Here is a 27,046-nt window from a genome sequence, read left to right on the forward strand (position 1 = left end):
CCAAATCTGGGTCAGCAAAGGGAATAACCCACCCTGTCCCATCACTTTTATTTCCTCACATGCTGCTCATGCTTTCCTCATCCTGTCCCTGTAGGAAATTGGTGTGGAAAATTGGTGGTGTAATTAAGAAATAATTAACTTCTGATTGTGATGGTGTGAGTTATGATATCTAGATTGTCTCACCCTTCACATAAGACTGAAAATAGAATAAATTTTTTTAAAACACCTCGAAATTGCCCCAAACCTGGGTCAGAAAAGGGAATAACCCACCCTCTCCCCTCACTATTATTTCTTCACATCCTGCTCATGCTTTCCTAACCCTGTTACTGTGGGAAATGGATTTGTAGGAAATTGGTGTGGAGGCCAAAAAACACTTTTAGTATATGGTAATTAAGAAATAATTAACTTCTGATTGTGATGGTGGGAGTTATGATATCTGTATTATCTCACCCCTCATATAAGACTGAAAATGGAATTAAAATTGTTTAAAACACCTCGAAATTGCCCCAAATGTGGGTCAGCAAAGGGAATACCCCACCCTGTCCCATCACTTATATTTCCTCACTGCCTGCTCATGCTTTCCTCACCCTGTCACTGTGGGAAATGGATTTACAGGAAGTTGGTGAGGTTAAAGCTGATAGACCACCTAACACCTTTAGTATATTGTAATTAAGAAATAATTAACTTCTGATTGTACTGGTGTGAGTTATGATATTTGTACTGTCCTACTCTGAACATGAAACTGAAAATGGAATAAAAATTGTTTAAAACACCCCTAAATTGCCCCAAATCTGGGTCGGCAAAGGGAATAACCCACCCTATCCCATCACTTATATTTCTTCATAACCTGCTAATTGGTGTGGCTAAAGCTGAGAGACAAATCAACACATTTAATATATGGTAATTAAGAAATAATTAACTTCTGATTGTGATGGTGTGAGTTATGATACCTGTATTATCTCACCCCTTATATAAGACTGAAAATGGAATTAAAATTGTTTAAAACACCTCTAAATCGCCCCAAATCTGGGTCGGCAAAGGGAATAACCCTGTCCCTTCACTTATATGTCTTCACATCCTGCTCATGCTTTCCTCATCCTGTCCCTGTAGGAAATTGGTGGTGTAATTAAGAAATAATTAACTTCTGATTGTGCTGGTGTGAGTTATGATATTTGGACTGTCCCACTCTGTACATGACACTGAAAATGGAATGAAAATTGTTTAAAACCCCCCTAAATCGCCCCAAATCTGGGTCGGCAAAGGGAATAACCCACCCTGTCCCATCACTTCTATTTCCTCACAGCCTGCTCATGCTTTCCTCATCCTGTCCCTGTAGGAAATTGGTGTGGAAAATTGGTGGTGTAATTAAGAAATAATTAACTTCTGATTGTGATGCTGTGAGTTACGATATCTAGATTGTCTCACCCTTCACATAAGACGGAAAATAGATTATAAATTGTTTAAACCCCCCTAAATCGCCCCAAACGTGGCTCAGCCCAGGGCCCAGCCCGCCCTTACCGCTCTTGGCCGCCGGGCCCGGGCTGCCCTCGGCGGGCACGCGCGCGTGGAAGTCGCGCAGCAGCCGCAGCGCCCCCTGCAGGTTGCAGGGCTGGAAGGCGCTCGGGAAGGGCGGGGCCTGCGGCGCGCGGCGCAGGCGGGAGCTGCACGCGAAGCTGCCCAGCTCGCTCTGCAACGGCGGGAAAAGTCAATTGGAAATCAGAAATGATCTCATTAAAAATGTGATGGAAATAGTCAGAGTATACATCAAATTATATTATTATTGCTGTTATAATTATGATACTGTTATTTATATAAATAATAATATTTATGGTTATAAAACATCAGATTATAAAACAAATTATTATTATTATTATTATTATTATTATTATTATTATTATTATTATTATTATTATTATCGTTATCATTATTGTTATTATTATTATCATGCAAAAATAATATTATAAATTATCATATTAAAAATGTGATATTAATATTCAGATTATAAATAAAATTACATTATATTATTATTAAAGTTGTATTTATAATCATACTATTAGTTATATAAATAATATTTGGTGCTGTAAATAATCATATTGTCTATTATCATTACTACTATCATTATTATTTTTATTATTTTACATTATTATATTATATCACATTACATTACATTATATTATATTATATTATGATAATATAATGATATTGTTATGATATTATTAAGATATAATTATTATTATTATTGTTATTATTAACATGCAAAAATTCAGACTGTAAATTATAAATAATCAGATTAAAAATGTGATAGAAATAGTCAGATTATAAATCAAATTATATTATTATTGCGATTATAATACTGTTATTTATATAAATAATAATATTTGTGGTTATAAATAATCAGATTATAACATTTATTATTATTATTATTATTATTATTATTATTATTATTATTATTATTGTTATTGTTATGCAAAAAAATCAGATTATAAATTATAAAGGATCACAGTAAAAATGTGATAGAAATTGTCAGATTATAAATCAATCTATATTATTATTGCTGTTATAATTATGATACTGTTATTTATATAAATAATAATATTTATGGTTATAAATAATCAGATTATTATTATTGTTATTATTATTATTATTATTATTATTACTATGCAAAAATCATATTATAAATTATCAGATTAAAATGTGATATCAATATACAGATTATAAATCAAATTATATTATATTATTATTGATGTTGTAACTACAATAATACTATTATTTCTATAAATAATAATATTTGGTGCCATAAATAATCATATTGTCTATTATCATTATTATCTATTATTATCTATTATTATTATTTTACATTATTATATTACACCATATTACATCACACTACATAATATTACATATTATATTATATTATATTATATTATATTATATTATATTATATTATATTATATTATATTATATTATGATAACATAATGATATTAATAAGATATTATTGTGATTATTATTGTTATTATTATTGTTATTATTATTGTTATTATTATTGTTATTATTATTATTAACATGCAAAAAATCAGACTGTAAATTATAAATGATCACATTAAATATCTGATGTAAATTGTCAGATTATAAATCAAATTATATTATTATTGCTATTATAATACTGTTATTTATATAAATAATAATATTTATGGTTATAAATAATCAGATTATAAAATAAATTATTATTATTATTATTATTACTATTATTATTATTATTATATCACATTCTATCACATTATATTACATTACATAACATTACATCATACTACATTATATTACATCATATTATATCATAGTACATCATATCACATTATATTATGATATTATTATAATTATTGTTATTATTATTTTAAAATTTATAATCTGATTATAAATCTTCATTTGGGGCATCACAAATCCAGGGAAATAATACTAATAGTAATAATAATAATAATAATAATAATAATAATAATAATAATAATAATAATAATAATAATAATAATAATAATAAATTGATTATCCATTGCTTATCCATAAATTGATTATCCATTCCAATATTTATCCCATTACATTGATTATCCATTCCAATATTTATCCCATTACATTGATTATCCAAAAAGCATAATTTATCCCATTATCCATTCCAATATTTATCCCATTAAAATTATTATCTATTCCAATATTTATCCCATTATCCATTCCAATATTTGTGCCATTAAATTGATTATCCATTCCAATATTTATGCCATTAAATTGATTATCCATTCCAATATTTATTCCATTAAATGGATTATCAATTCCAATATTTATCCCATTAAATTGATTATTCATTCCAATTTTTATCCCATTATCCATTCCAATATTTATCCCATTAAATTGATTATCCAAAATGCCTAATTTATCCCATTATCCATTCCAATATTTATCCCATTAAATTGATTATCCAATCCAATATTTATGCCACTAAATTGATTATCCATTCCAATATATATCCCATTATCCATTCCAATATTTATCCCATTATGCATTCCAATACTTATCCCATTAAACTGATTATCCATTCCAATATTTATCCCATTAAATTGATTATCCAATCCAATATTTATGCCATTAAATTGATTATCCATTCCAAAATATATCCCATTAAATTGATTATGCATTCCAATATTTATCCCATTAAATTGATTATGCATTCCAATATTTATCCCATTATCCATTCCAATATTTATCCCATTATCTATTCCAATATTTATCCCATTAAATTGATTATCTATTCCAATATTTATCCCATTATCCATTCCAATATTTATCCCATTAAATTGATTATCCATTTTAATATTTATCCCATTATCCATTCCAATATTCATCCCATTAAATTGATTATACATTCCCATTAAATTGAATATAATAGATATATTATTCCAATATTTATCCCTTTAAACTGAAAACTAAGATTCCTACCCAGACCCTTAATTCTCAGTTTAATGGCAGAAATAAAACAATTCACCTTTCTAAGTAAATGAATCACAAATAAATTAATATTTCTAAGTTTGCCCAGAGACCAGGAATAATTTGAATTTCTGGAAATGTGATTTTTAGGGCATTTCTTACCAAAAACATCTGGGTGGTGCTGGCCTCTGAACTCAGAGCAGGGTTGGAACTCGCCAGGAGATGGATTTGAGTCAGGAGCTGAACGTGCTTGAAAAATAAAATCAGAAAAATTTAATTTTTTTTTTTTTTTAAGTTTATCACAAATCCAAAGGCACAAGAAATATCCCCTGAGCACAGCAAAAATCTCTACAAAAATAATCTTAAAAGCAACAGAAAACTGAGGGGAAATGTTAAAAGTTTATTACAGAAATTTTGAAAATATCAGAAATTTTTGGGGCAGTTTCTCAGCTTTGGTGCCAAATTCTCATCATGACCAACAGAGAAATTAAATTTTTTGCTATAAAAATACATAATTATTTCTTTAACAGAACTACATAATTATTTCTTTAACAGCAAAGATTTCTGCTCGCAGAACTGCCCATATATAAATATATAAATGTATAACATATACATTATAAATTAAAATATATATTATGATATATAATTATATATTATATAACATATATAATGATTTCTTTAACAGCAAAGATTTCTGCTCCCAGAACTGCCCATATATAAATACATAATTTATATATTACAAATTATAATATATATTATAATAAATATATAATGTATATTATAATATATAATTATATATTATATAATATATATAATGATTTCTTTAACAGCAAAGATTTCAGCTCTCAGAACTGCCCATTTCTGAATTTTTACCTTAAACGGCAAAAAAATTGATAAAAATGGGATTTTTATCCATCTGTATTATATAATATATAATCATACATTATATAATATATATATAATTATTTCTTTAGCAGCAAAGATTTCTGCTCTCAGAACTGCCCATATATAATATATAAATACATAATTTATATATTATAAATTATAATATATATTATAATATATAAAATATAATATATTTAGTATAATATATATAATATAAAATTATATATTATAAAAAATATATAATTATTTCTTTAACAGCAAATATTTCAGCTCTCAGAACTGTCCATTTCTGAATTTTGTGTGGTGGCAGGAGGACACAAAAAATAACTCAAACTAGATTAAGAATAATACCTTAAAAGGAAAAAAAAAAGATAAAAATGGGATTTTTATCAATATATATATTATAAATTAAAATATATATATTATAATATATATTAGAACACATAATTATATATAATATAATATATATAAATATATAATATAAATTATTAATTATAATATATATAATAATATATATATTACTATATATATTATATATAATTATATATTATATAAAATATATAATTATTTCTTTAACAGGAAAGATTTCAGCTCTCAGAACTGCCCATTTCTGAATTTTTGTGTGGTGGCAGGAGGACACAAAAAATAACTCAAACTAAATTAAGAATAATACCTTAAACAATAAAAAAATTGATAAAAATGGGATTTTTATCAATTTATATATTATAAATTATAATATACACATTATAATATATATTAGAACATATAATTATATATAATATAATATATATAATTATTTCTTTAACAGCAAAGATTTCTGCTCTCAGAACTGCCCATATATAATATATAAATATATAATATACATAATATTAATTATAATATATATTATAATATATATATATTATAATATATATTATATATAATTATATATTATATAAAATACATAATTATTTCTTTAACAGGAAAGATTTCTGCTCTCAGAACTGCCCATTTCTGAATTTTGTGTGGTGGCAGGAGGGCACAAAAAATAACTCAAACTAGATGAAGAATAATACCTTAAACAATAAAAAATTTGATAAAAATGGGATTTTAATCAATTTATATATTATAAATTATATATTATAATATATATATTATAATATAAATATTATAATATATAATTATATATTATGTAATAAATATAATTATTTCTTTAACAGCAGAGATTTCTGCTCTCGGAACTGCCCATATATATAAATATATAATATGTATATTATTAATTATAATATATATAATAATATATATAATATATAATTATTTATTATATAATAAATATAATTATTTCTTTAGCAGCAAAGATTTCAGCTCTCAGAACTGCCCATTTCTGAATTTTGTGTGGTGGCAGGAGGACACAAAAAATAACCCAAACTAGATGAAGAATAATACCTTAAACAATAAAAAAACTGATAAAAATGGGATTTTTCCAGAATATAAAAATGAAATTTCTCACCTGCTGCATTTGCTGCTGGAGCCTCCTCCTCTGGGCAGCGTCCAGGACCAGGCTGTGCTGGGGTTTCTCATTGGGAATTTTGGATTTTTCACTTTCCTGGGGGGCTTTGATTGAGGATTTTTTAATTCTCAGCTGCTCCAGTTGTTCCTTCACTGTCTGGTGCTGCTTGTTCAGCAAATTGGCAAGAGGCTCCTCAAACCTGATGCAAATCACAATTTAAATGTGTAATAAAATGGAATAAATCCCAAATTTAATAATGCTTCCTGTTAATATATATATATATATATACACATATATATACACACACATATATATATTAATAATGCTTCAAGTTTATGTAGAATTTTATATATATATACATATATATACACACATATATATAAATAATGCTTCATGTTTATTTAGAATTTTATATATATACACATATATATACACATGTATATATATTAATAATGCTGCATGTATATTTAGAATTTTATATATATATATGCATATATATACACACATATATATAAATAATGCTTCATGTTTATTTAGAATTTTATTTAAATATATATACATATATATACACATGGATATATATTAATAATGCTGCATGTATATTTAGAATTTTACATATATATATACACATCTATATATACACATCTATATATATACATATATGCGCACATATATATATTAATAATGCTGCATGTTTATTTAGAATTTTATATATATACATACACATATATATAAATAATGCTTCATGTTTATTTAGAATTTTTACATATATATACACACATATATATATTAATAATGCTTCATGTTTATTTAGAATTTTTTACATATATATACACATATATATATACACATATATATATACACATATATATATTAATAATGCTTCATGTTTATTTAGAATTTTTTACACATATATATATACACATATATATACACACATATATATATTAATAATGTTTCATGTTTATTTAGAATTTTATTTTTATACATATATATATACACACGTATATATATATTAACAATGCTGCATGTTTATTTAGAATTTTATATATATATACACATCTATATATATATACATATATATACACATATATACACATACATATATATTTTTTTTTATTTATTTAGAATATTGTTTATATATTTTATTCGATCTGGGTTTGCTTTTGCCATCCCTGTACTCATCAATAATAAGTTCAGCTGGAAGGGCTCCAGAAAGACCAAAACTGATTCAAATCCTGCTGCTTTATTATATTGAGGTATATTAAATATTTACTTATAATGTTATAGTCGAAAATATTTTATAGCAATTTTGATAATATTTTAATAATATTATATTTTTGTTGTTTATATTTATTAAAATAGCAATATATTATTTATATTATTATCATATTTAATGTTTAATTATAATAATATATGTTTCTAATATACATAATTATAATACATATAATAATATATAATATATAATGTAATATATATAAATTATATATAAATTATATACATAAAATTTATGTATTATATATAAAAATTTATATATTTACCAATATAAATTATTATAGAAAATATGTATATATATTAGATATAAATATATATTTATAGATTATAAATATATATAAATATATATAAATAATATATTATACATATTATATATAATATATATAATTTATGCATATATAAAATATATATTGATATTTTAGATATATAAACTATTATATAAAATGTATATATATTAGATATAAATATATATACATTATATATAAATAGAATATATATTATATAAATTATATATATAGAAATAATATATTTATATATTATATGTAATATATATAATTTATGCATATATAGAATATCTATTTATATATTTACATATATAAATTGTTATATAAAATGTATCTATATCATATGCATACATATATGTATACATATATATACACATATACATATATACATATAAATATGTACACATTTTATCTAAATATTATATATTATTACATAAACTATATAAAATATATATATTTCTATATTATAAATATAAATGTATACATATATATTTCTATATAAATAATACATTAATATACATTTTATGTAGATATAATTTATGTATATTTATATATAACTAAAATTCTATTAGCACATAACCAGTGTGTAGCTGGTCAGAGCCCGGCCCTGTGCACGGCCCAGCCCAGGGCCCGCCCGGCCGGCCCAGCTTTGCTGTCGCTCCCTTCCCAAACAGCCGCAGCTGCAGCTCGAGCTGCTCTGCCCCGTCAGTGAGGAGCCACCCCCTCCTGAGCTGCAATTGTTATCTGGGGAGAAATTACAAAAATGTTCTATGGTTTGGCTTGGAGGGAGCTTAAATTTCATCTCAATTCACCCCCAGTGCCATAGCAGGGACACCTTCCACCATGCCAGGGTGATCAAACTGCCCAACTTGGCCTTGGGCACTGCCAGAAACAGCCACAGATTGCCTGGGAAATCTGTTTTAATGAATTTAACCCCAAATGTGCAAAGATTTTTGAGCTCAGGAGTTTCAGCTCCTCACCCCTCAGTTTGGGTGCAAGGGGATTTTTGGGCAATGTTCTCATAGAACCATGGAATGGTTTGGGTTAAAATAGACTTTAAAATTCATCCAGTGCCATGGGCAGGGACCCTTTCCACCATCCCAGCCCTGTCCAACCTGGCCTTGGGCACTGCCAGGGATGCAGGGGCAGAACAGCTGCTCTGGGAAATTTGTTTTAATGAATTTAACCCCAAATGTCCAAAGACTGGGGCACTCAGGATTTCAGCTCCTCATCTCCTCAAGTTTGGGTGCCAGAGGATTTCTGAGCAATGTTCTCATAGAACCATGGAATGGTTTGGGTTGAATAGACCCAAAAAACTCATCTCTGGGAAATCTTTTTTAATGAATTTAATCCCAAATCTCCAAAGATTGGGGAGCTCAGGACTTTGAGCTCCTCACTCCCCCAGTTTAGGTGCAAGGGGATTTTTGGTGGGAGGAATTCTCCTGAGCAATGTTCTCATAGAACCATGGAATGGTTTGGGTTAAAATAAACCCAAAAACTCATCCAGTGCCAAGAGCAAGGACATTTTCCACCATGCCAGGGTGATCAAACTGCCCAACCTGGCCTTGGGCACTCCCAGAAACAGCCACAGATTCCCTGGGAAATCTGATTTAATGAATTTAATCCCAAATGTCCAAAGATTGGGGAGCTCAGGAGTTTCAGATCCTCATCCCTCAGTTTAGGTGCAAGGGGATTTCTGGGCAATGGTTCTCATAGAACCATGGAATGGTTTGGGTTGAAATAAATCTTAAAACTCATCCAGTGCCATGGCAGGGACACCTTCCACCATCCCAGGGTGATCAAACTGCCCAACCTGGCCTTGGGCACTCCCAGAACCAGCCACAGATTCCCTGGAAAATCTGATTTAATGGGTTTAATCCCAAATGTCCAAAGATTTCTGAGTTCAGCAGTTAAGGGTTAGATCCTCATCTCCTCAAGTTTGGGTGCAAGGGGATTTTTGGGCAATGTTCTCATGGAACTATGGAATGGTTTGGGTTAAAATAGACCCAAAAACTCATCCAGTGCCATGGCAGGGACCCTTTCCACCATCCCAGCCCTGTCCAACCTGGCCTTGGGCACTGCCAGGGATGCAGGGGCACCCACAGATTCTCTGGGAAATCTGTTTTAATGAATTTAATCCCAAACATCCAAAGATTGGGGAGCTCAGCAGTTTCAGATCCTCACCCCCTCAAGTTTAGGTACAAAGAGATTTTTGGGCAATGTTATCACAGAACCATGGAATGGTTTGGGTTGAAAGAGATCAAAAAACTCAGGGACCCTTTCCACCATCCCAGGGTGCTCCAAAGTGTCCAACCTGGCCTTGGGCATTCCCAGAAACAGCCACAGATTGCCTGGAAAATCTCTTTTAATGAATTTAATCCCAAATGTCCAAAGATTTCTCAGCTCAGGACTTTCAGCTCCTCACCCCCTCAGTTTAGGTGCAAGGGGATTTTTGGGTAATAGAATGGTTTGGGTTAAAATAGACCCAAAAACTCATCCAGTGACAAAAGCAAGGATATTTTCCACCATCCCACGTTGATCCAAGCCTTGCCCAGCCTGGGCCTGGACATTGCCATGAAGAAAAATGGCTCAGAGCTTTCCCAACAGCACCCTGAGCTGCCAGGACAGCTTTTCTCTTTGGCAGCTGTCACAGAGGCTTTTCCTCAGAGGAAATCAGGACAGAAATCAATCAATTCTCCTACCTGAGGGCCTGGGGGGTGTTGAAATTTGGCCTGGACTCTGGAACAGCTTCTCCATCTTCCGGCCTCTCATCTTTCACGCTGGAGAAGCCCATCTCGCCCTGGAACTGCAGAACAGAGATTGAACTGGGGCTGAGGAAGCTCAGGAGGGTCTGATCAGCACAGAGCTCCCTTCAGGAAATCCTTAAATAACCTCAGGAAATCCCTAAAATCTCAGGAAATCCCTACAGGCCTTCATTTCACAGAGCTCCACCTCAGGAAATCCCTAAAAACCCTCAGGAAATCCCTACAGGCCTTCATTTTACAGAGCTCCACCTCAGGAAATCCCTAAAAACCCTCAGGAAATCCCTACAGGCCTTCATTTTACAGAGCTCCCCCTCAGGAAATCCCTGAACACCCTCAGGAAATTCCTAAAGGCCTTCATTTCACAGATCTTCACTTCAGAAAATCCCTAAAACTTCAGGAAATCCCTAAAACCTCAGGAAATCCCTACAGGCCTTCATTTCACAGAGCTCCCCCTCAGGAAATCCCTAAAGAACCTCAGGAAATCCCTACAAATGTTCATTTCACAGATCTTCACTTCAGAAAAATCCCTACAGGCCTTCATTTTACAGAGCTTCCCTTCAGGAAATCCCTAAAAACCCTCAGGAAATCCCTACAGGCCTTCATTTTACAGAGCTCCACCTCAGGAAATCCCTAAAAACCCTCAGGAAATCCCTACAGGCCTTCATTTTACAGAGCTCCACCTCAGGAAATCCCTAAAAACCCTCAGGAAATCCCTACAGACCTTCATTTTACAGAGCTCCCCTTCAGGAAATCCCTCCAGATCTTAATTTCACAGACTTTCCCTTCAGGAAATCCCTACAGACCCTCAGGAAATCCCTGCAGATCTTCAATTTAGGAAATCCCTGCAGACCTTCCCCTTCAGAAAATCCCTATAGATTTTCAATTTAGGAATTCCCTGCAAATCTTCCCTTCAGGAAATTCCTGCAAACCTTTCCTTCAGGAAATCCCTACAAATCTTCATTTCACAGATCTTCACTTCAGGAAATCCCTACAGACCTTCCCCTTCAGGAAATCCCTGCAGATTTTCAATTTAGGAAATCCCTGCAGATCTTCAGGAAATCCCTGCAAATCTTCACTTCAGGAAATCCCTGCAGACTTTCATTCCAGGAATTCCCTGCAAAGCTTCACACCAGGAAATTCCTGCCGACCTTTCCTTCAGGAAATCCCTACAAATCTTCAATTTAGGAAACCCCTGCAGACCCTCCCCTTCAGGAAATCCCTACAAATCTTCACTTCCCAGACCTTCAATCCAGGAAATCCTGGCAAATCTTCCCTTCAGGAAATCCATACAGATTTTCATTTCACAGACTTTCCCTTCATGAAATCCCTACAGATCTTCAGGAAATCCCTGCAAATCTTCAATTTAGGAAATCCCTGCAAATCTTCAATTTAGGAATTCCCTACAAATCTTCAGTTTAGGAAACCCCTGCAGACCCTCCCTTCAGGAAATCCCTACAAATCTTCACTTCGCAGACCTTCAATCCAGGAAATCCTGGCAAATCTTCCCTTCAGGAAATCCATACAGATTTTCACTTTAGGAAATCCCTAAAGACCCTCAGGAAATCCCTAGAGATCTTCACTCCAGGAAATCCCTGCAGATTTTCATTTCACAGAGCTTCAGTTCAGGAAATCCCTGCAAATCTTCAATTTAGGAAATCCCTGCAGACCTTCCCTTTAGGAAATCCCTACAGATCTTCATTTCAGAAAATCCCTACAAATCTTTAGGAAATCCCTATGGACTTCACTTCAGGAAATCCCTACAAATCTTCAATTTAGGAAATCCCTGCAAATCTTCAATTTAGGAAACTCCTGCAGACCCTCCCTTCAGGAAATCCCTACAAATCTTCACTTCACAGACCTTCAATCCAGGAAATCCTGGCAAATCTTCCCTTCAGGAAATCCCTACAGATTTTCATTTCACAGACTTTCACTTCAGGAAATCCCTGCAGATCTTCAGGAAATCCCTGCAGATCTTCAATTTAGGAAATCCCTGCAGACCTTCCCCTTCAGAAAATCCCTATAGATTTTCAATTTAGGAATTCCCTGCAAATCTTCCCTTCAGGAAATTCCTGCAGACCTTTCCTTCAGGAAATCCCTACAAATCTTCATTCCACAGATCTTCACTTCAGGAAATCCCTACAGACCCTCCCCTTCAGGAAATCCCTGCAGATTTTCAATTTAGGAAATCCCTGCAGATCTTCAGGAAATCCCTGCAAATCCTCACTTTAGGAAATCCCTGCAGACCCTCAGGAAATCCCTGCAAATCTTCATTTCAGGAAATCCCTGCAGATTTTCACTTCAGGAAATCTCTGGAGATCTCCACTTTAGGAAATCCCTACAGATCCTCAGTTCAGGAAATCCCTGCAGATTTTCACTTCACAGACTCTCACTTCAGGAAATCCCTGCAGACCTTCCCCTTCAGAAAATCCCTATAGATTTTCAATTTAGGAAATCCCTGCAGATCTTCAGGAAATCCCTGCAAATCTTCACTTCACAGACCCTCAAATTCAGGAAATCCTGGCAAATCTTCCCTTCAGGAAATCCCTGCAGATTTTCATTTCACAGATCTTCAATGCAGGAAATCCCTGCAGACCTTTCCTTCAGGAAATCCCTGCAAATCTTCATTTCACAGATCTTCACTTCAGAAAATCCCTACAGATCTTAAGGAAATCCCAGCAGGATTTCCTACAGACCTTTCCTTCAGGAAATCCCTACAAATCTTCACTACAGGAAATCCCTACAAATCTTCATTTCACAGACCCTCAACCCAGGAAATCCCTGCAAATCTTCAAATTAGGAAATCCCTGCAAATCTTCATTTCAGAAAATCCCTGCAGATTTTCACTTCACAGATCTTCCCTTCAGGAAATCCCTGCAAATCTTCAATTTAGGAAATTCCTGCAGACCCTCCCTTCAGGAAATCCCTACAAATCTTCCCTTTAGGAAACCCCTGTAGATCTTCACTTCACAGACCCTCAATCCAGGAAATCCTGGCAAATCTTCCCTTCAGGAAATCCCTATAGACCTTCATTTTACAGAGCTCCCCTTCAGGAAATCCCTAAAGACCCTCAGGAAATCCCTCCAGATCTTAATTTCACAGACTTTCACTTCAGGAAATCCCTACAAATCTTCACTTCACAGACCCTCAATCCAGGAAATCCTGGCAAATCTTCCTTACAGGAAATCCCTACAAATCTTCACTCCAGGAAATCCCTACAAATCTTCCCTTTACAAAATCCCTACAAATCTTCAATTTAGGAAATCCCTACAAATCTTCAATTTAGGAAACCCCTGCAGACCCTCCCCTTCAGGAAATCCCTACAAATCTTCACTTCACAGACCTTCAATCCAGGAAATCCTGGCAAATCTTCCCTTCAGGAAATCCCTACAGATTTTCATTTCACAGACTTTCACTTCAGGAAATCCCTACAAATCTTCAGGAAATCCCTACAAATCTTCAATTTAGGAAAACCCTGCAGACCTTCACTTTAGGAAATACCTACAAATATTCATTTCAGGAAATTCCTGCAGATTTTCACTTCACAGACCTTCAATCCAGGAAATCCTGGCAAATCTTCCCTTCAGGAAATCCCTGCAGATCTTCAGGAAATCCCTGAAAATCTTCCCTTCAGGAAATCCCTGAAAATCTTCACTTCAGGAAATCCCTGCAGACTTTCATTCCAGGAATTCCCTGCAAAGCTTCACTCCAGGAAATCCCTCCAAATCTTCCCTTTACAAAATCCCTGCAAATCTTCAATTTAGGAAATCCCTGCAAATCTTCAATTTAGGAAACCCCTGCAGACCCTCCCTTCAGGAAATCCCTAGAAATCTTCAGGAAATCCCTGCAAATCTTCAATTTAGGAAATCCCTGCAGACCTTCCCTTTAGGAAATCCCTACAGATCTTCATTTCAGGAAATCCCTGCAGATTTTCATTTCAGGAAATCCCTGCAGATTTTCACTTCACAGACCCCCAACCCAGGAAATCCTGGCAAACCTTCCCTTGTGCCACTTTATTGTCACTTACTGTCTCAAACAGCTCCTCCATCAGCTCGTTCACCTCCTTTTCTGCAAGGAAAATTAAAAGGGATTATCAAAATGTCTTTTCCAAGGAACACTCAATAAATCCTGGCATAATATCAGCTCAATGGAAGGAATTGCTCTCTCAAAGGGAAATCCTCCTCCTACAAGCAGAGGACCAAAAAAAGAAAGTCCCCTGATAATTCCTTTTTTAATGCTGGGCCCAAAATAAAATCTTGAGCTGAGATTGTCTGGATTCTAAAATATCACATAAAAACTCATTTTTATATTAATAATATTTTATAATATATAATATATAATATATAATATATAATATATAATGCATAATATACAATATATAATGTATAATGTGTAATATATAATATACAATATATAATGTATAATGTATGATATATAATATATAATATATAATGCATAATATACAATATATAATCTATAATGCATAATATACAATGTATAATGCATAATATACAATGTATAATGTATACTATATTATATATTATATATAATGCATTATATATATTACATATTATATATATTAGATATTATATATTTTCATCTATTTTCATATATTTTAATATATTTTATATATTTCATATATTTTATATATTTTTATATATTATACATTTTATCTCATCTAAATATATTTAATATTTATACAATTGCATATTTATAATTCACTACTAAATTTCAAGTTATGCAAATCTGCAGTAAGACCTAAAGCAAGAGTGGCTTTTTGCAAAGCCAGAAAATGATATGTTTATAAAACTAAAAATCTAATTAAATTCAAACATTCAAATCTGAACTGCCTGCAGCTTTCAGAATGCATTATCACCTAATTTCAGGATTTTATTGTCACCTAAATTTTGTTTTTCAGAGCACAGCAGCTCAGCCCAGACCCTCCCATACACTCCCAGAGAGCCAAAAGCTCTGGAATGAAATAAATCTTAATTTAATATCCTGCAAAACAAAACAAATCCTGGCCACAGAACGATTCCCAAGGAGGGGGAAGTGCAGAGAACTCACTGGTGATCCGCACAGCGCGGTCATTCCGGAAATCCTCCGTGTCCGGCTCGTCCAGGTCCTCCAGGAAATTGTACTCGGGGTCATCGTCATCGTCAGCTTCGTCTGCACAAAAGGAATCGGGTTGGAATCAGGTTTTAATCAGGTTTTAATCAGGTTTTGAGCAGGTTTGGAAGAGATTTAATCAGGTTTTGAGCAGGTTTTGAAAAAGGTTTTGAGCAGGTTTTAATGAGGTTTTAATCAGGTTTTGAACAGGTTTTGAAAAGTGTTTTGAGCAAGTTTTAATCAGGTTTTAATCAGGTTTTGAACAGGTTTTAACCAGGTTTTCATCAGGTTTTAATCAGGTTTTGAGCAGGTTTTGAAAAGGGTTTTGAGCAGGTTTTAATCAGGTTTTAATCAGGTTTTGAACAGGTTTTAACCAGGTTTTCATCAGGTTTTAATCAGGTTTGGAAGAGATTTAATCAGGTTTTGAACAGGTTTTAATCAGGTTTTGAACAGGTTTTAATCAGGTTTGGAAGAGATTTAATCAGGTTTTAATCGGGTTTTAATCAGGTTTTGAGCAGGTTTTAATCAGGTTTTGAGCAGGTTTTGAAAAGATTTAATCAGGTTTTCAACAGGCTTTGAGCAGGTTTTGAACAGGTTTTGAAAAGTGTTTTGAGCAGGTTTTAATCAGGTTTTGAGCAGGTTTAGAACAGGTTTTAATCAGGTTTTGGGGAGGTTTAATCAGGATTTGAACAGGTTTTGAGCAGGTTTTGAGCAGATTTTGAGCAGGTTTAATCAGGTTTTGATCAGGTTTGGAAGAGATTTAATCAGGTTTTAATCAGATTTTGAACAGGTTTTGAGCAGGTTTTAATCAGGTTTTAATCAGGTTTTGACCAGGTTTTAATCAGGTTTTGAGGAGGTTTTGAGCAGGTTTTGAACAGGTTTAATCAGGTTTTAACCAGGTTTTGAGCAGGTTTTAAGCAGGTTTAATCAGGTTTTGAGCAGGTTTTGAGCAGGTTTTAATGAGGTTTTGAGCAGGTTTTAATCAGGTTTTAATCAGGTTTTAATCAGGATTTGAACAGGTTTTAATCAGGTTTTGAGCAGGTTTTGAACAGGTTTTGAAAAGTGTTTTGAGCAGGTTTTAATCAGGTTTTAATCAGGTTTTGAGCAGGTTTAATCAGGTTTTGAGCAGGTTTTCATCAGGTTTTGTCACCATCCTGCCCCAGCACCAAGCCAGTTTTATTTATTCACTGTCACAAAGAGGAATTTTGGATTTACGGGAACAAGAACAAACCTGACAGCTCAAACTGAGCTCTGCTCAGGTTCTGACCAAGTTCTGACCAAGTTCTGACCTAGTCTTCACCAAGTCCTGCCCAAGTCCTCACCAAGTTCTCACCAAGCTCTGCCCACGGAGGTGGTGGCATCACCATCCCTGAATGTATTTAAGCCTGGATGCAGCAATTTGAACACAAATCCATGCTGTTTGTCACACCAGTGACCCCTCCATCCCTCCCAGGTACCTTCATTCTCCACGTCATCATTCATGAGCAAGTTCTGCCCAAGTTCCGACCGAGTTCCGACCAAATTCTGCCCAAGTTCTCACCAAGTTCTGCTCATGCTCTGCTCAAGTTCCAACCAAGTTCTGCTCAAGTTCCAAGTTCTGCCATGGCCCGCCCGAATGTATTTAAGCCAGGATATGACAACTTTAACACAAATCCCTGCTGTTTGTCACCCCAGTGACCCCGCCAGGCACCTTCGTTCTCCACATCATCATTCATGAGCAAGTTCTGCCCAAGTTCCGACCAAATTCTGCTCAAGTTCTGACCAAGTTCTGCCCAAGTCCTGACCAAGTTCTCACCAAGTTCTGCTCTTGTTCTGCCCAAGTTCTCACCAAGTTCTACTCAAGTTCTGCCCAAGTAAGTTCTCACCACGTTCTCACCAAGTCCTGCCCAAGTCCTGCCCAAGTTTTCACCAAGTTCTGCTCATGTTCTGCTCAAGTTCTGCCCAAGTTCCAACCAAATTCTCCTCAAGTTCTGCTCTTGTTCTGACCAAGTTCTCACCAAGTTCTGCCCAAGTTCTGCCCTTGTTCTTACCACGTTCTCACCAAGTTCTCACCAAGTTCTGCTCATGTTCTGCTCAAGTTCTGCCCAAGTTCTGCTCTTGTTCTGACCAAGTTCTCACCAAGTTCTGCCCAAGTTCTGCCCAAGTTCTGCTCAAGTTCTGCTCTTGTTCTGACCAAGTTCTCACCAAGTTCTGCCCATGTTCTGCTCAAGTTCTGCCCACGTTCTGCCCAAGTAAGTTCTCACCACATTCTCACCAAGTCCTGCCCAAGTTCTCACCAAGTTCTGCTCATGCTCTGCTCAAGTTCTGACCAAGTTCTCACCAAGCTCTGCCCACGGAGGTGGTGGAGCCACCATCCCTGAATGTATTTAAGCCAGGATGTGGCAATTTTAACACAGATCCATGCTGTTTGTCACACCAGTGACCCTCCCAGGTACCTTCGTTCTCCACATCATCATTCATGAGCAAGTTCTGCCCAAGTTCTGCTCATGCTCTGCTCAAGTTCTGCCCAAGTTCCAACCAAGTTCCAACCAAATTCTGCTCAAGTTCTGCCCAAGTTCTCACCAAGTTCTGCTCATGTTCTGCTCAAGTTCTGCCCACATTCTGCCCAAGTAAGTTCTCACCACGTTCTCACCAAGTCCTGCCCAAGTTTTCACCAAGTTCTGCTCATGCTCTGCTCAAGTTCTGCCCAAGTTCCAACCAAGTTCCAACCAAGTTCCGACCAAATTCTGCTCAAGTTCTGCTCAAGTTCTGCCCAAGTTCTGCTCTTGTTCTGCTCAAGTTCTCACCATGTTCTGCTCAAGCTCTGCCCACGTTCTGCCCAAGTAAGTTCTCACCACGTTCTCACCAAGTCCTGCCCAAGTTCTCACCAAGTTCTGCTCATGCTCTGCTCAAGTTCCGACCAAGTTCCAACCAAGCTCTGACCAACCTCCACTCATGCTCTGCTCAAGTTCCAACCAAGTTCCGACCAAGTTCCAAGTTCTGCAATGGCCTGCCCGAATGTATTTAAGCCTGGATGTGGCAATTTGAACACAAATCCCTGCTGTTTGTCACACCAGTGACCCCGCCAGGTACCTTTGTTCTCCACGTCGTTGTCCATGAGCAAGTTCTGCCCAAGTTCTCACCAAGTCCTGCCCAAGTTCTGACCAAGTTCTCACAAAGTTCTGCTCATGCTCTGCTCAAGTTCCAACCAAGTTCCGACCAAGTTCTGCCCAAGTAAGTTCTCACCACGTTCCCACCAAGTTCTTACCAAGTCCTGCCCAAGTTCTCACCAAGTTCTGCCCATGTTCTGCTCAAGTTCCAACCAAGTTCTGACCAAATTCTGCTCATGCTCTGCCCAAGTTCTGCCCAAGTTCTGCTCTTGTTCTCACCAAGTTCTGCCCAAGTTCTCACCAAGTTCTGCTCATGCTCTGCTCAAGTTCCGACCAAGCTCTGACCAACCTCTACTCAAGCTCTGCTCAAGTTCCAAGTTCTGCCATGGCCCGCCCGAATGTATTTAAGCCAGGATATGGCAATTTAACACAAATCCCTGCTGTTTGTCACACCAGTGACCCCGCCAGGCACCTTCGTTCTCCACATCATCATTCATGAGCAAGTTCTGCCCAAGTTCCAACCAAGTTCCGACCAAGTTCTACTCAAGTTTTGCCCAAGTTCCAACCAAGTTCCAACCAAGTTCCGACCAAGTTCCGACCAAATTCTGCTCAAGTTCTGCCCAAGTTCTCACCAAGTTCTGCTCAAGTTCTCACAAAGTTCTGCTCATGCTCTGCTCAAGTTCCGACCAAGCTCTGACCAACCTCCACTCAAGCTCTGCTCAACTTCCCACCAAGTTCCAAGTTCTGCAATGGCCTGCCCGAATGTATTTAAGCCAGGATATGGCAATTTAACACAAATCCCTGCTGTTTGTCACACCAGTGACCCCGCCAGGTACCTTTGTTCTCCACGTCGTTGTCCATGAGCAAGTTCTGCCCAAGTTCTCACCAAGTCCTGCCCAAGTCCTGCCCAAGTTCTCACAAAGTTCTGCTCATGCTCTGCTCAAGTTCCAACCAAGTTCCGACCAAGTTCTGCCCAAGTAAGTTCTCACCACGTTCCCACCAAGTTCTTACCAAGTCCTGCCCAAGTTCTCACCAAGTTCTGCTCATGTTCTGCTCAAGTTCTGCCCAAGTTCCAACCAAATTCTCCTCAAGTTCTGCTCAAGTTCTCACCAAGTTCTGCCCAAGTTCTGCTCAAGTTCTGCTCTTGTTCTGACCAAGTTCTCACCAAGTTCTCACCACGTTCTTACCATGTTCTCACCAAGTCCTGCCCAAGTTCTCACCAAGTTCTGCTCATGCTCTGCTCAAGTTCCAACCAAGTTCCAACCAAGCTCCCACCAAGTCCTCACCAAGTTCTGCCATGGCCTGCCCAGGGAGGTGGTGGCATCACCATCCCTGAACGTATTTAAGCCAGGATATGGCAATTTAACACAAATCCCTGCTGTTTGTCACACCAGTGACCCCACCAGGCACCTTCGTTCTCCACATCATCATTCATGAGCAAGTTCTGCCCAAGTTCTGCCCAAGTTCTGACCAAATTCTGCTCATGCTCTGCTCAAGTTCTCACCAAGTTCTGCTCAAGTTCTGCCCAAGTAAGTTCTCACCACGTTCTCACCAAGTTCTCACCAAGTCCTGCCCAAGTCCTCACCAAGTTCTGCTCATGTTCTGCTCAAGTTCTGCCCAAGTTCTGCCCAAGTTCCAACCAAATTCTCCTCAAGTTCTGCTCAAGTTCTGACCAAGTTCTGCCCAAGTTCTGCCCAAGTTCTGCTCTTGTTCTGACCAAGTTCTCACCAAGTTCTGCCCATGTTCTGCTCAAGTTCTGCTCTTGTTCTGACCAAGTTCTCACCAAGTTCTCACCACGTTCTTACCATGTTCTCACCAAGTCCTGCCCAAGTTCTCACCAAGTTCTGCTCATGTTCTGCTCAAGTTCTGCCCAAGTTCTAACCAAGTTCCGACCAAATTCTGCTCATGCTCTGCCCAAGTTCTGCCCAAGTTCTGCCCAAGTTCTGCCCAAGTTCTGCTCTTGTTCTCACCAAGTTCTCACCAAGTCCTGCCCAAGTCCTGCCCAAGTTCTCACAAAGTTCTGCTCATGCTCTGCTCAAGCTCTGCTCAAGTTCCAAGTTCTGCAATGGCCCGCCCGAATGTATTTAAGCCAGGACATGACAGCTTTAACACAGATCCATGCTGTTTGTCACCCCAGTGACCCCACCAGGTACCTTCGTTCTCCACATCATCTTTCATGAGCAAGTTCTGCCCAAGTTCTGCTCATGTTCCAACCAAGTTCTGCCCAAGTTCCAACCAAGTTCCGACCAAGTTCCGACCAAATTCTGCTCAAGTTCTGCCCAAGTTCCGACCAAATTCTGCTCATGTTCTGCCCAAGTTCTGCCCAAGTTCTGACCAAGTTCCAACCAAGTTCCGACCAAATTCTGCTCAAGTTCTGCCCAAGTTCCGACCAAATTCTGCCCAAGTTCTGCCCAAGTTCTGCCCAAGTTCTGCCCAAGTTCTCACCATGTTCTGCTCAAGTTCTGCCCACGTTCTGCCCAAGTAAGTTCTCACCACGTTCTCACCAAGTTCTCACCAAGTCCTGCCCAAGTTCTCACCAAGTTCTGCTCAAGTTCTGATCAAGTTCTGCTCAAGTTCTGCTCATGCTCTGCTCAAGTTCTGCCCAAGTTCTGCCCAAGTAAGTTCTCACCACGTTCTCACCAAGTCCTGCCCAAGTTCTCACCAAGTTCTGCTCATGCTCTGCTCAAGTTCCAACCAAGTTCTGACCAACCTCTACTCAAGCTCTGCTCAAGTTGCAACCAAGTTCCAAGTTCTGCAATGGCCTGCCCGAATGTATTTAAGCCAGGCTATGACAACTTTAACACAAATCCCTGCTGTTTGTCACACCAGTGACCCCGCCAGGTACCTTCGTTCTCCACATCATCATTCATGAGCAAGTTCTGCCCAAGTTCTGCTCATGTTCCAACCAAGTTCTGCTCAAGTTCTGCTCAAGTTCTCACCAAGTTCTGCTCATGTTCTGCCCAAGTTCTGACCAAATTCTGACCAAGTTCTGCTGAAGTTCTGACCAAGTAAGTTCTCACCACGTTCTCACCAAGTCCTGCCCAAGTTTTCACCAAGTTCTGCTCATGCTCTGCTCAAGTTCTGCCCAAGTTCCAACCAAGTTCCAACCAAGTTCCGACCAAATTCTGCTCAAGTTCTGCTCAAGTTCTGCCCAAGTTCTGCTCTTGTTCTGCTCAAGTTCTCACCATGTTCTGCTCAAGCTCTGCCCACGTTCTGCCCAAGTAAGTTCTCACCACGTTCTCACCAAGTTCTCACCAAGTCCTGCCCAAGTCCTGCCCAAGTTTTCACCAAGTTCTGCCCAAGTTCTGCCCAAGTTCCAACCAAATTCTCCTCAAGTTCTGCTCTTGTTCTGACCAAGTTCTCACCAAGTTCTGCCCAAGTTCTGCTCTTGTTCTCACCAAGTTCTCACCAAGTTCTGCCCATGTTCTGCTCAAGTTCTGCCCACGTTCTGCCCAAGTAAGTTCTCACCACATTCTCACCAAGTCCTGCCCAAGTTCTCACCAAGTTCTGCTCATGCTCTGCTCAAGTTCTGACCACGGAGGTGGTGGAGCCACCATCCCTGAATGTATTTAAGCCAGGATATGGCAATTTTAACACAAATCCCTGCTGTTTGTCACACCAGTGACCCCACCAGGTACCTTCGTTCTCCACATCATCATTCATGAGCAAGTTCTGACCAAGTTCCAACCAAGTTCTGCTCAAGTTCTGCCCAAGTTCTGCTCATGTTCTGCTCAAGTTCTGACCAAGTTCCAACCAAGTTCCGACCAAATTCTGCTCATGCTCTGCTCAAGTTCTGCCCACGTTCTGCCCAAGTAAGTTCTCACCACGTTCTCACCACGTTCTCACCACGTTCTCACCAAGTCCTGCCCAAGTTCTCACCAAGTCCTGCTCATGCTTTGCCCAAGTTCTGCCCAAGTTCTGCCCTTGTTCTGACCAAGTTCTCACCAAGTTCTGCCCAAGTAAGTTCTCACCACATTCTCACCAAGTTCTCACCAAGTCCTGCTCATGCTCTGCTCAAGCTCTGCTCAAGTTCCAAGTTCTGCAATGGCCCGCCCGAATGTATTTAAGCCAGGACATGACAATTTAACACAAATCCCTGCTGTTTGTCACCCCAGTGACCCCGCCAGGCACCTTCGTTGCCCACGTCGTCGTCCATGAGCCCCCGCAGCCAGCGCTCCCACTCCTCGTCGTCGCCCGTGCTGGGCTCGTACATGTCGGGGGTGATGTCGGGCGCGCGCAGCTCGGCCTCCAGCTGCCCCAGGGGCACGTCCTTGAGCGGCCGCTTGGAGCGCGTGCGCAGGGCGATCAGGCCGTGCTCCTCCAGCGGCTGCGGGACACCGGCACGCGTCAGCGAGGGGATGGCACGGGGGGAGAGGGGAAAGGGAGAAAGGGCCGGGGAAAAGGGAGAATGGTCCTGAAGAACGTGCCAGGGAAAGCACAGGGCACACCAGGAACAGCCCAGGAAAAAGCCCACAAAGTCCCACCAGAATGTCCCAAAAAAACCCCAAAGACCCAGGAAAAAGCCCACAAAGTCCCACCAGAATGTCCCAAAAAAACCCCCAAATTCCCAGGAAAAACCCCACAAAGTCCCACCATAACATCCCAGAAAAAAACCCAGAACGTCCCAGGAAAAAACCCAGAATGTCCCAGGAAAAGTCCAGGACATCCCAGGAAAAAGCCCACAAAGTCCCTCCAGAATGTCCCAGAGAAAGCTCAGAACGTTCCAGAAAAAATACACAAACTCCTCCCAGAATGTCCCCAAAAAAACCCCAAATTCCCAGGAAAAAGCCCAGGAAAAAGCCCACAAAGTCACCCCAGAACGTCCCAAAAAAACCCCCAAAGATCCAGGAAAAAGCCCACAAAGTCCCACCAGAAGGTCCCAGAAAATGCCCAGGACATCCCAGGAAAAGCCCAGGAAAAAGCCCACAAACTCGCTCCAGAATGTCCCAGAAAAAAATACACAAACTCCCCCCAGAATGTCCCAAAAAAAACCACAAAGTCCCACCAGAACTTCCTTAAAAAAAACCCAAAGGCCCAGGGAAAAGGCAGAACAGCCCTGCAGAGCGTGCCAGGGAAAGCCCAGGGCACACCAGGGAAAGCCCAGGAAAAAGCCCACAAAGTCCCACCAGAATGTCCCAGGAAAAGCCCAGAATGTCCCAGGGAAAGCCCAGGGCACACCAGGAAAAAGGCGAGGAAAAAGCCCACAAAGTCCCCCCAGAATGTCCCAAAAAAACCCCCAAATTCCCAGGAAAAAGCCCAGAAAGTCCCCCCAGAACTTCCTTAAAAAAAACCCAGAACGTCCCAGGAAAAGCCCAGGACATCCCAGGAAAAAGCCCAGGAAAAAGCTCACAAAGTCCCTCCAGAATGTCCCAGAAAAAACCCACAAAGTCCCCCCAGAATGTCCCAGAAAAAACCCAAATTCCCAGGAAAAAGCCCAGGAAAAAGCCAAGGAAAAAGCCCACAGAGTCCCTCCAGAACATCCCAGAAAAAAAACCCAAAACGTCCCAGGAAAAGTCCAAGACATCCCAGGAAAAAGCCCACAAAGTCCCACCAGAACTTCCTTAAAAAAACCCCAAAGGCCCAGGAAAAAGCCGAGGAAAAACTCCACAAAGTCCCACCATAACATCCCAGAAAAACAACCCAGAACGTCCCAGGAAAAAGCTCAGGAAAAAGCCCACAAAGTCACCCCAGAATGTCCCAAAAAAACCCCAAATTCCCAGGAAAAAGCCAAGGAAAAAGCCCATAGAGTCCCTCCAGAATGTCCCAGAAAAACCCCAAAGACCCAGGAAAAAGACATAATGTCCCTGCAGAATGTCCCACGAAAAGCCCAGGGCACACCAGGAAAAGCCTGGGAAAAAGCCCACAAAGTCCCACCAGAATGTCCCAGAAAAAAACCCAGAACATCCCAGGAAAAAGCCCACAAAGTCCTTCCAGAATGTCCCAGAAAAAAACCACATAAACTCCTCCCAGAATGTCCCAAAAAAAAACCCAAAGTCCCAGGAAAAAGCCCAGGAAAAAGCCCACAAAGTCCCTCCAGAACTTCCTTAAAAAAAACCCAGAATGTCTCAGGAAAAAACCCAGAACATCCCAGGAAAAAGCCCACAAAGTCCCCCCAGAACGTCCCAGAAAAAAAACCAGAACATCGCAGAAAAAGCCCAGGACATCCCAGGAAAAAGCCCAGGAAAAAGCCCACAAAGTCACCCCAGAATGTCCCAAAAAAACCCCAAAGTCCCAGAAAAAAGCCAAGGGAAAAGCCCACAGAGTCCCTCCAGAATGTCCCAGAAAAAAACCACATAAACTTCTCCCAGAATGTCCCAAAAAAAACCCGCAAAGTCCCAGGAAAAAGCCCAGGAAAAAGCCCACAAAGTCCCCCCAAAATGTCCCAAAAAAAACCCCAGAATGTCCCAGGAAAAGCCCAGGACATCCCAGGAAAAAGCCCACCAAGTCCCACCAGAATGTCTCAAAAAAACCCCAAATTCCCAGGAAAAAGCCCAGGAAAAAGCCTGCAAAGTCCCACCATAACATCCCAGAAAAAAAACCCAGAACATCCCAGGAAAAGCCCACCAAGTCGCACCAGAATGTCTCAGAAAAAAACACAAAAACTCCCCCCAGAATGTCCCAAAAAAAACCCAAAGAGCCAGGAAATGTCCACAAAGTCCCACAGGAACTTCCTTAAAAAAACCCCAGAATGTCCCAGAAAAAGCCCAGGACATCCCAGGAAAAAGCCTACAAAGTCCCTCCAGAATGTCCCAAAAAAACCCCCAAATTCCCAGGAAAAAAACCACAAAGTCCCACCAGAACATCCCAGGAAAGAAACCCACATTGTCCCAGGAAATAAACCCCAGAACATCCCAGAACAAAAAGCCCAGAAAAAAAAATGGAATAAGGCCAGAAAAGAGCCCAGGAAAAAAAAAAAAAAAGGAAAAAAAAAGAAAAAAAAAAAGAGGGGGAAAAAAGAGGGGAAAAAGGAAAAAAAGGCTGGGGAAAAAAGGGGGGGAAAATAAATAAGGGGGGAAAATAAATAAGGGGGGAAAAAAGGGAGAAAAAAGAGGGAGAAAAAAGAGGAGAAAAAAAAGGAAGGAAAAAAAGAGGGGAAAAAAGGGTAAAAGAGGGAAAAACAAGGGGAAAACAAGGGGAAAAAAGGGAAATAAAAGCGGAAAAAAGGGGAAAATGGGGGGGAAAGGGGAAAAAATAAGGGGGAAAAATAAGGGGAGAAAAACAGGGGGAGAAAAGGGAGCAAAAAGCGGGAAAAAAAGTGGGGAAAAAATGGGGGGAAAATGGGGGAAAAAGGTGGGAAAAAAAAAGCGAGGGAAAAAAAAGGGAGAAAAAAAGAGGGAAAAAAATGAAAAAAATGGGGTGAAAAAAAGTGGGAAAAAAACGTGGGAAAAGGGGGAAAAAGGGAAAAACAAAGGGAAAAAAGAAGGAAAAAAGGGGGGAAAAGGGGAAAAAATAAGGGGAGAAAAAAAGAGGGAGAAAAATGAGGAGAAAAACAGGGGAAGAGAAGGGAGAAAAAAGCAGGAAAAAAGTGGGGGAAAAGGTGGGAAAAAAAAGCGGGGGAAAATAAAGCAGGGAAAAAAGAGGGAGGAAAAAAAGTGGGGAAAAAAAGGAGGAAAAAAAGGGGAAAAAGGGAAAAATGGGGGGGAAAAAAAGAGGGCGCAGAAAAAAGAGGGGAAAAAAGTGGA

General features: G+C 38.1%; 1 protein-coding gene across 2 annotated transcripts in view; it reads right to left on the reverse strand.

The window, feature by feature from the left end:
• LOC102073675 (GON-4-like protein) overlaps nt 1–27,046 on the reverse strand; it is a 92,861-nt gene that overhangs the window by 37,750 nt on the left and 28,065 nt on the right. For both annotated transcript variants that reach the window (XM_074529415.1, XM_074529416.1), the window contains exons 10-16: nt 23,496–23,691; nt 16,234–16,335; nt 15,194–15,234; nt 11,107–11,210; nt 6,846–7,044; nt 4,634–4,720; nt 1,519–1,687 (exon numbers count right to left, since the gene is read on the reverse strand). In XM_074529415.1, the coding sequence (XP_074385516.1) occupies nt 1,519–1,687; nt 4,634–4,720; nt 6,846–7,044; nt 11,107–11,210; nt 15,194–15,234; nt 16,234–16,335; nt 23,496–23,691 (898 nt within the window). The remainder of the gene's footprint in view (nt 1–1,518; nt 1,688–4,633; nt 4,721–6,845; nt 7,045–11,106; nt 11,211–15,193; nt 15,235–16,233; nt 16,336–23,495; nt 23,692–27,046) is intronic.

Source organism: Zonotrichia albicollis, chromosome 30 (assembly GCF_047830755.1).
Source record: "Zonotrichia albicollis isolate bZonAlb1 chromosome 30, bZonAlb1.hap1, whole genome shotgun sequence".
In the NCBI taxonomy this organism is placed as follows: domain Eukaryota; kingdom Metazoa; phylum Chordata; class Aves; order Passeriformes; family Passerellidae; genus Zonotrichia; species Zonotrichia albicollis.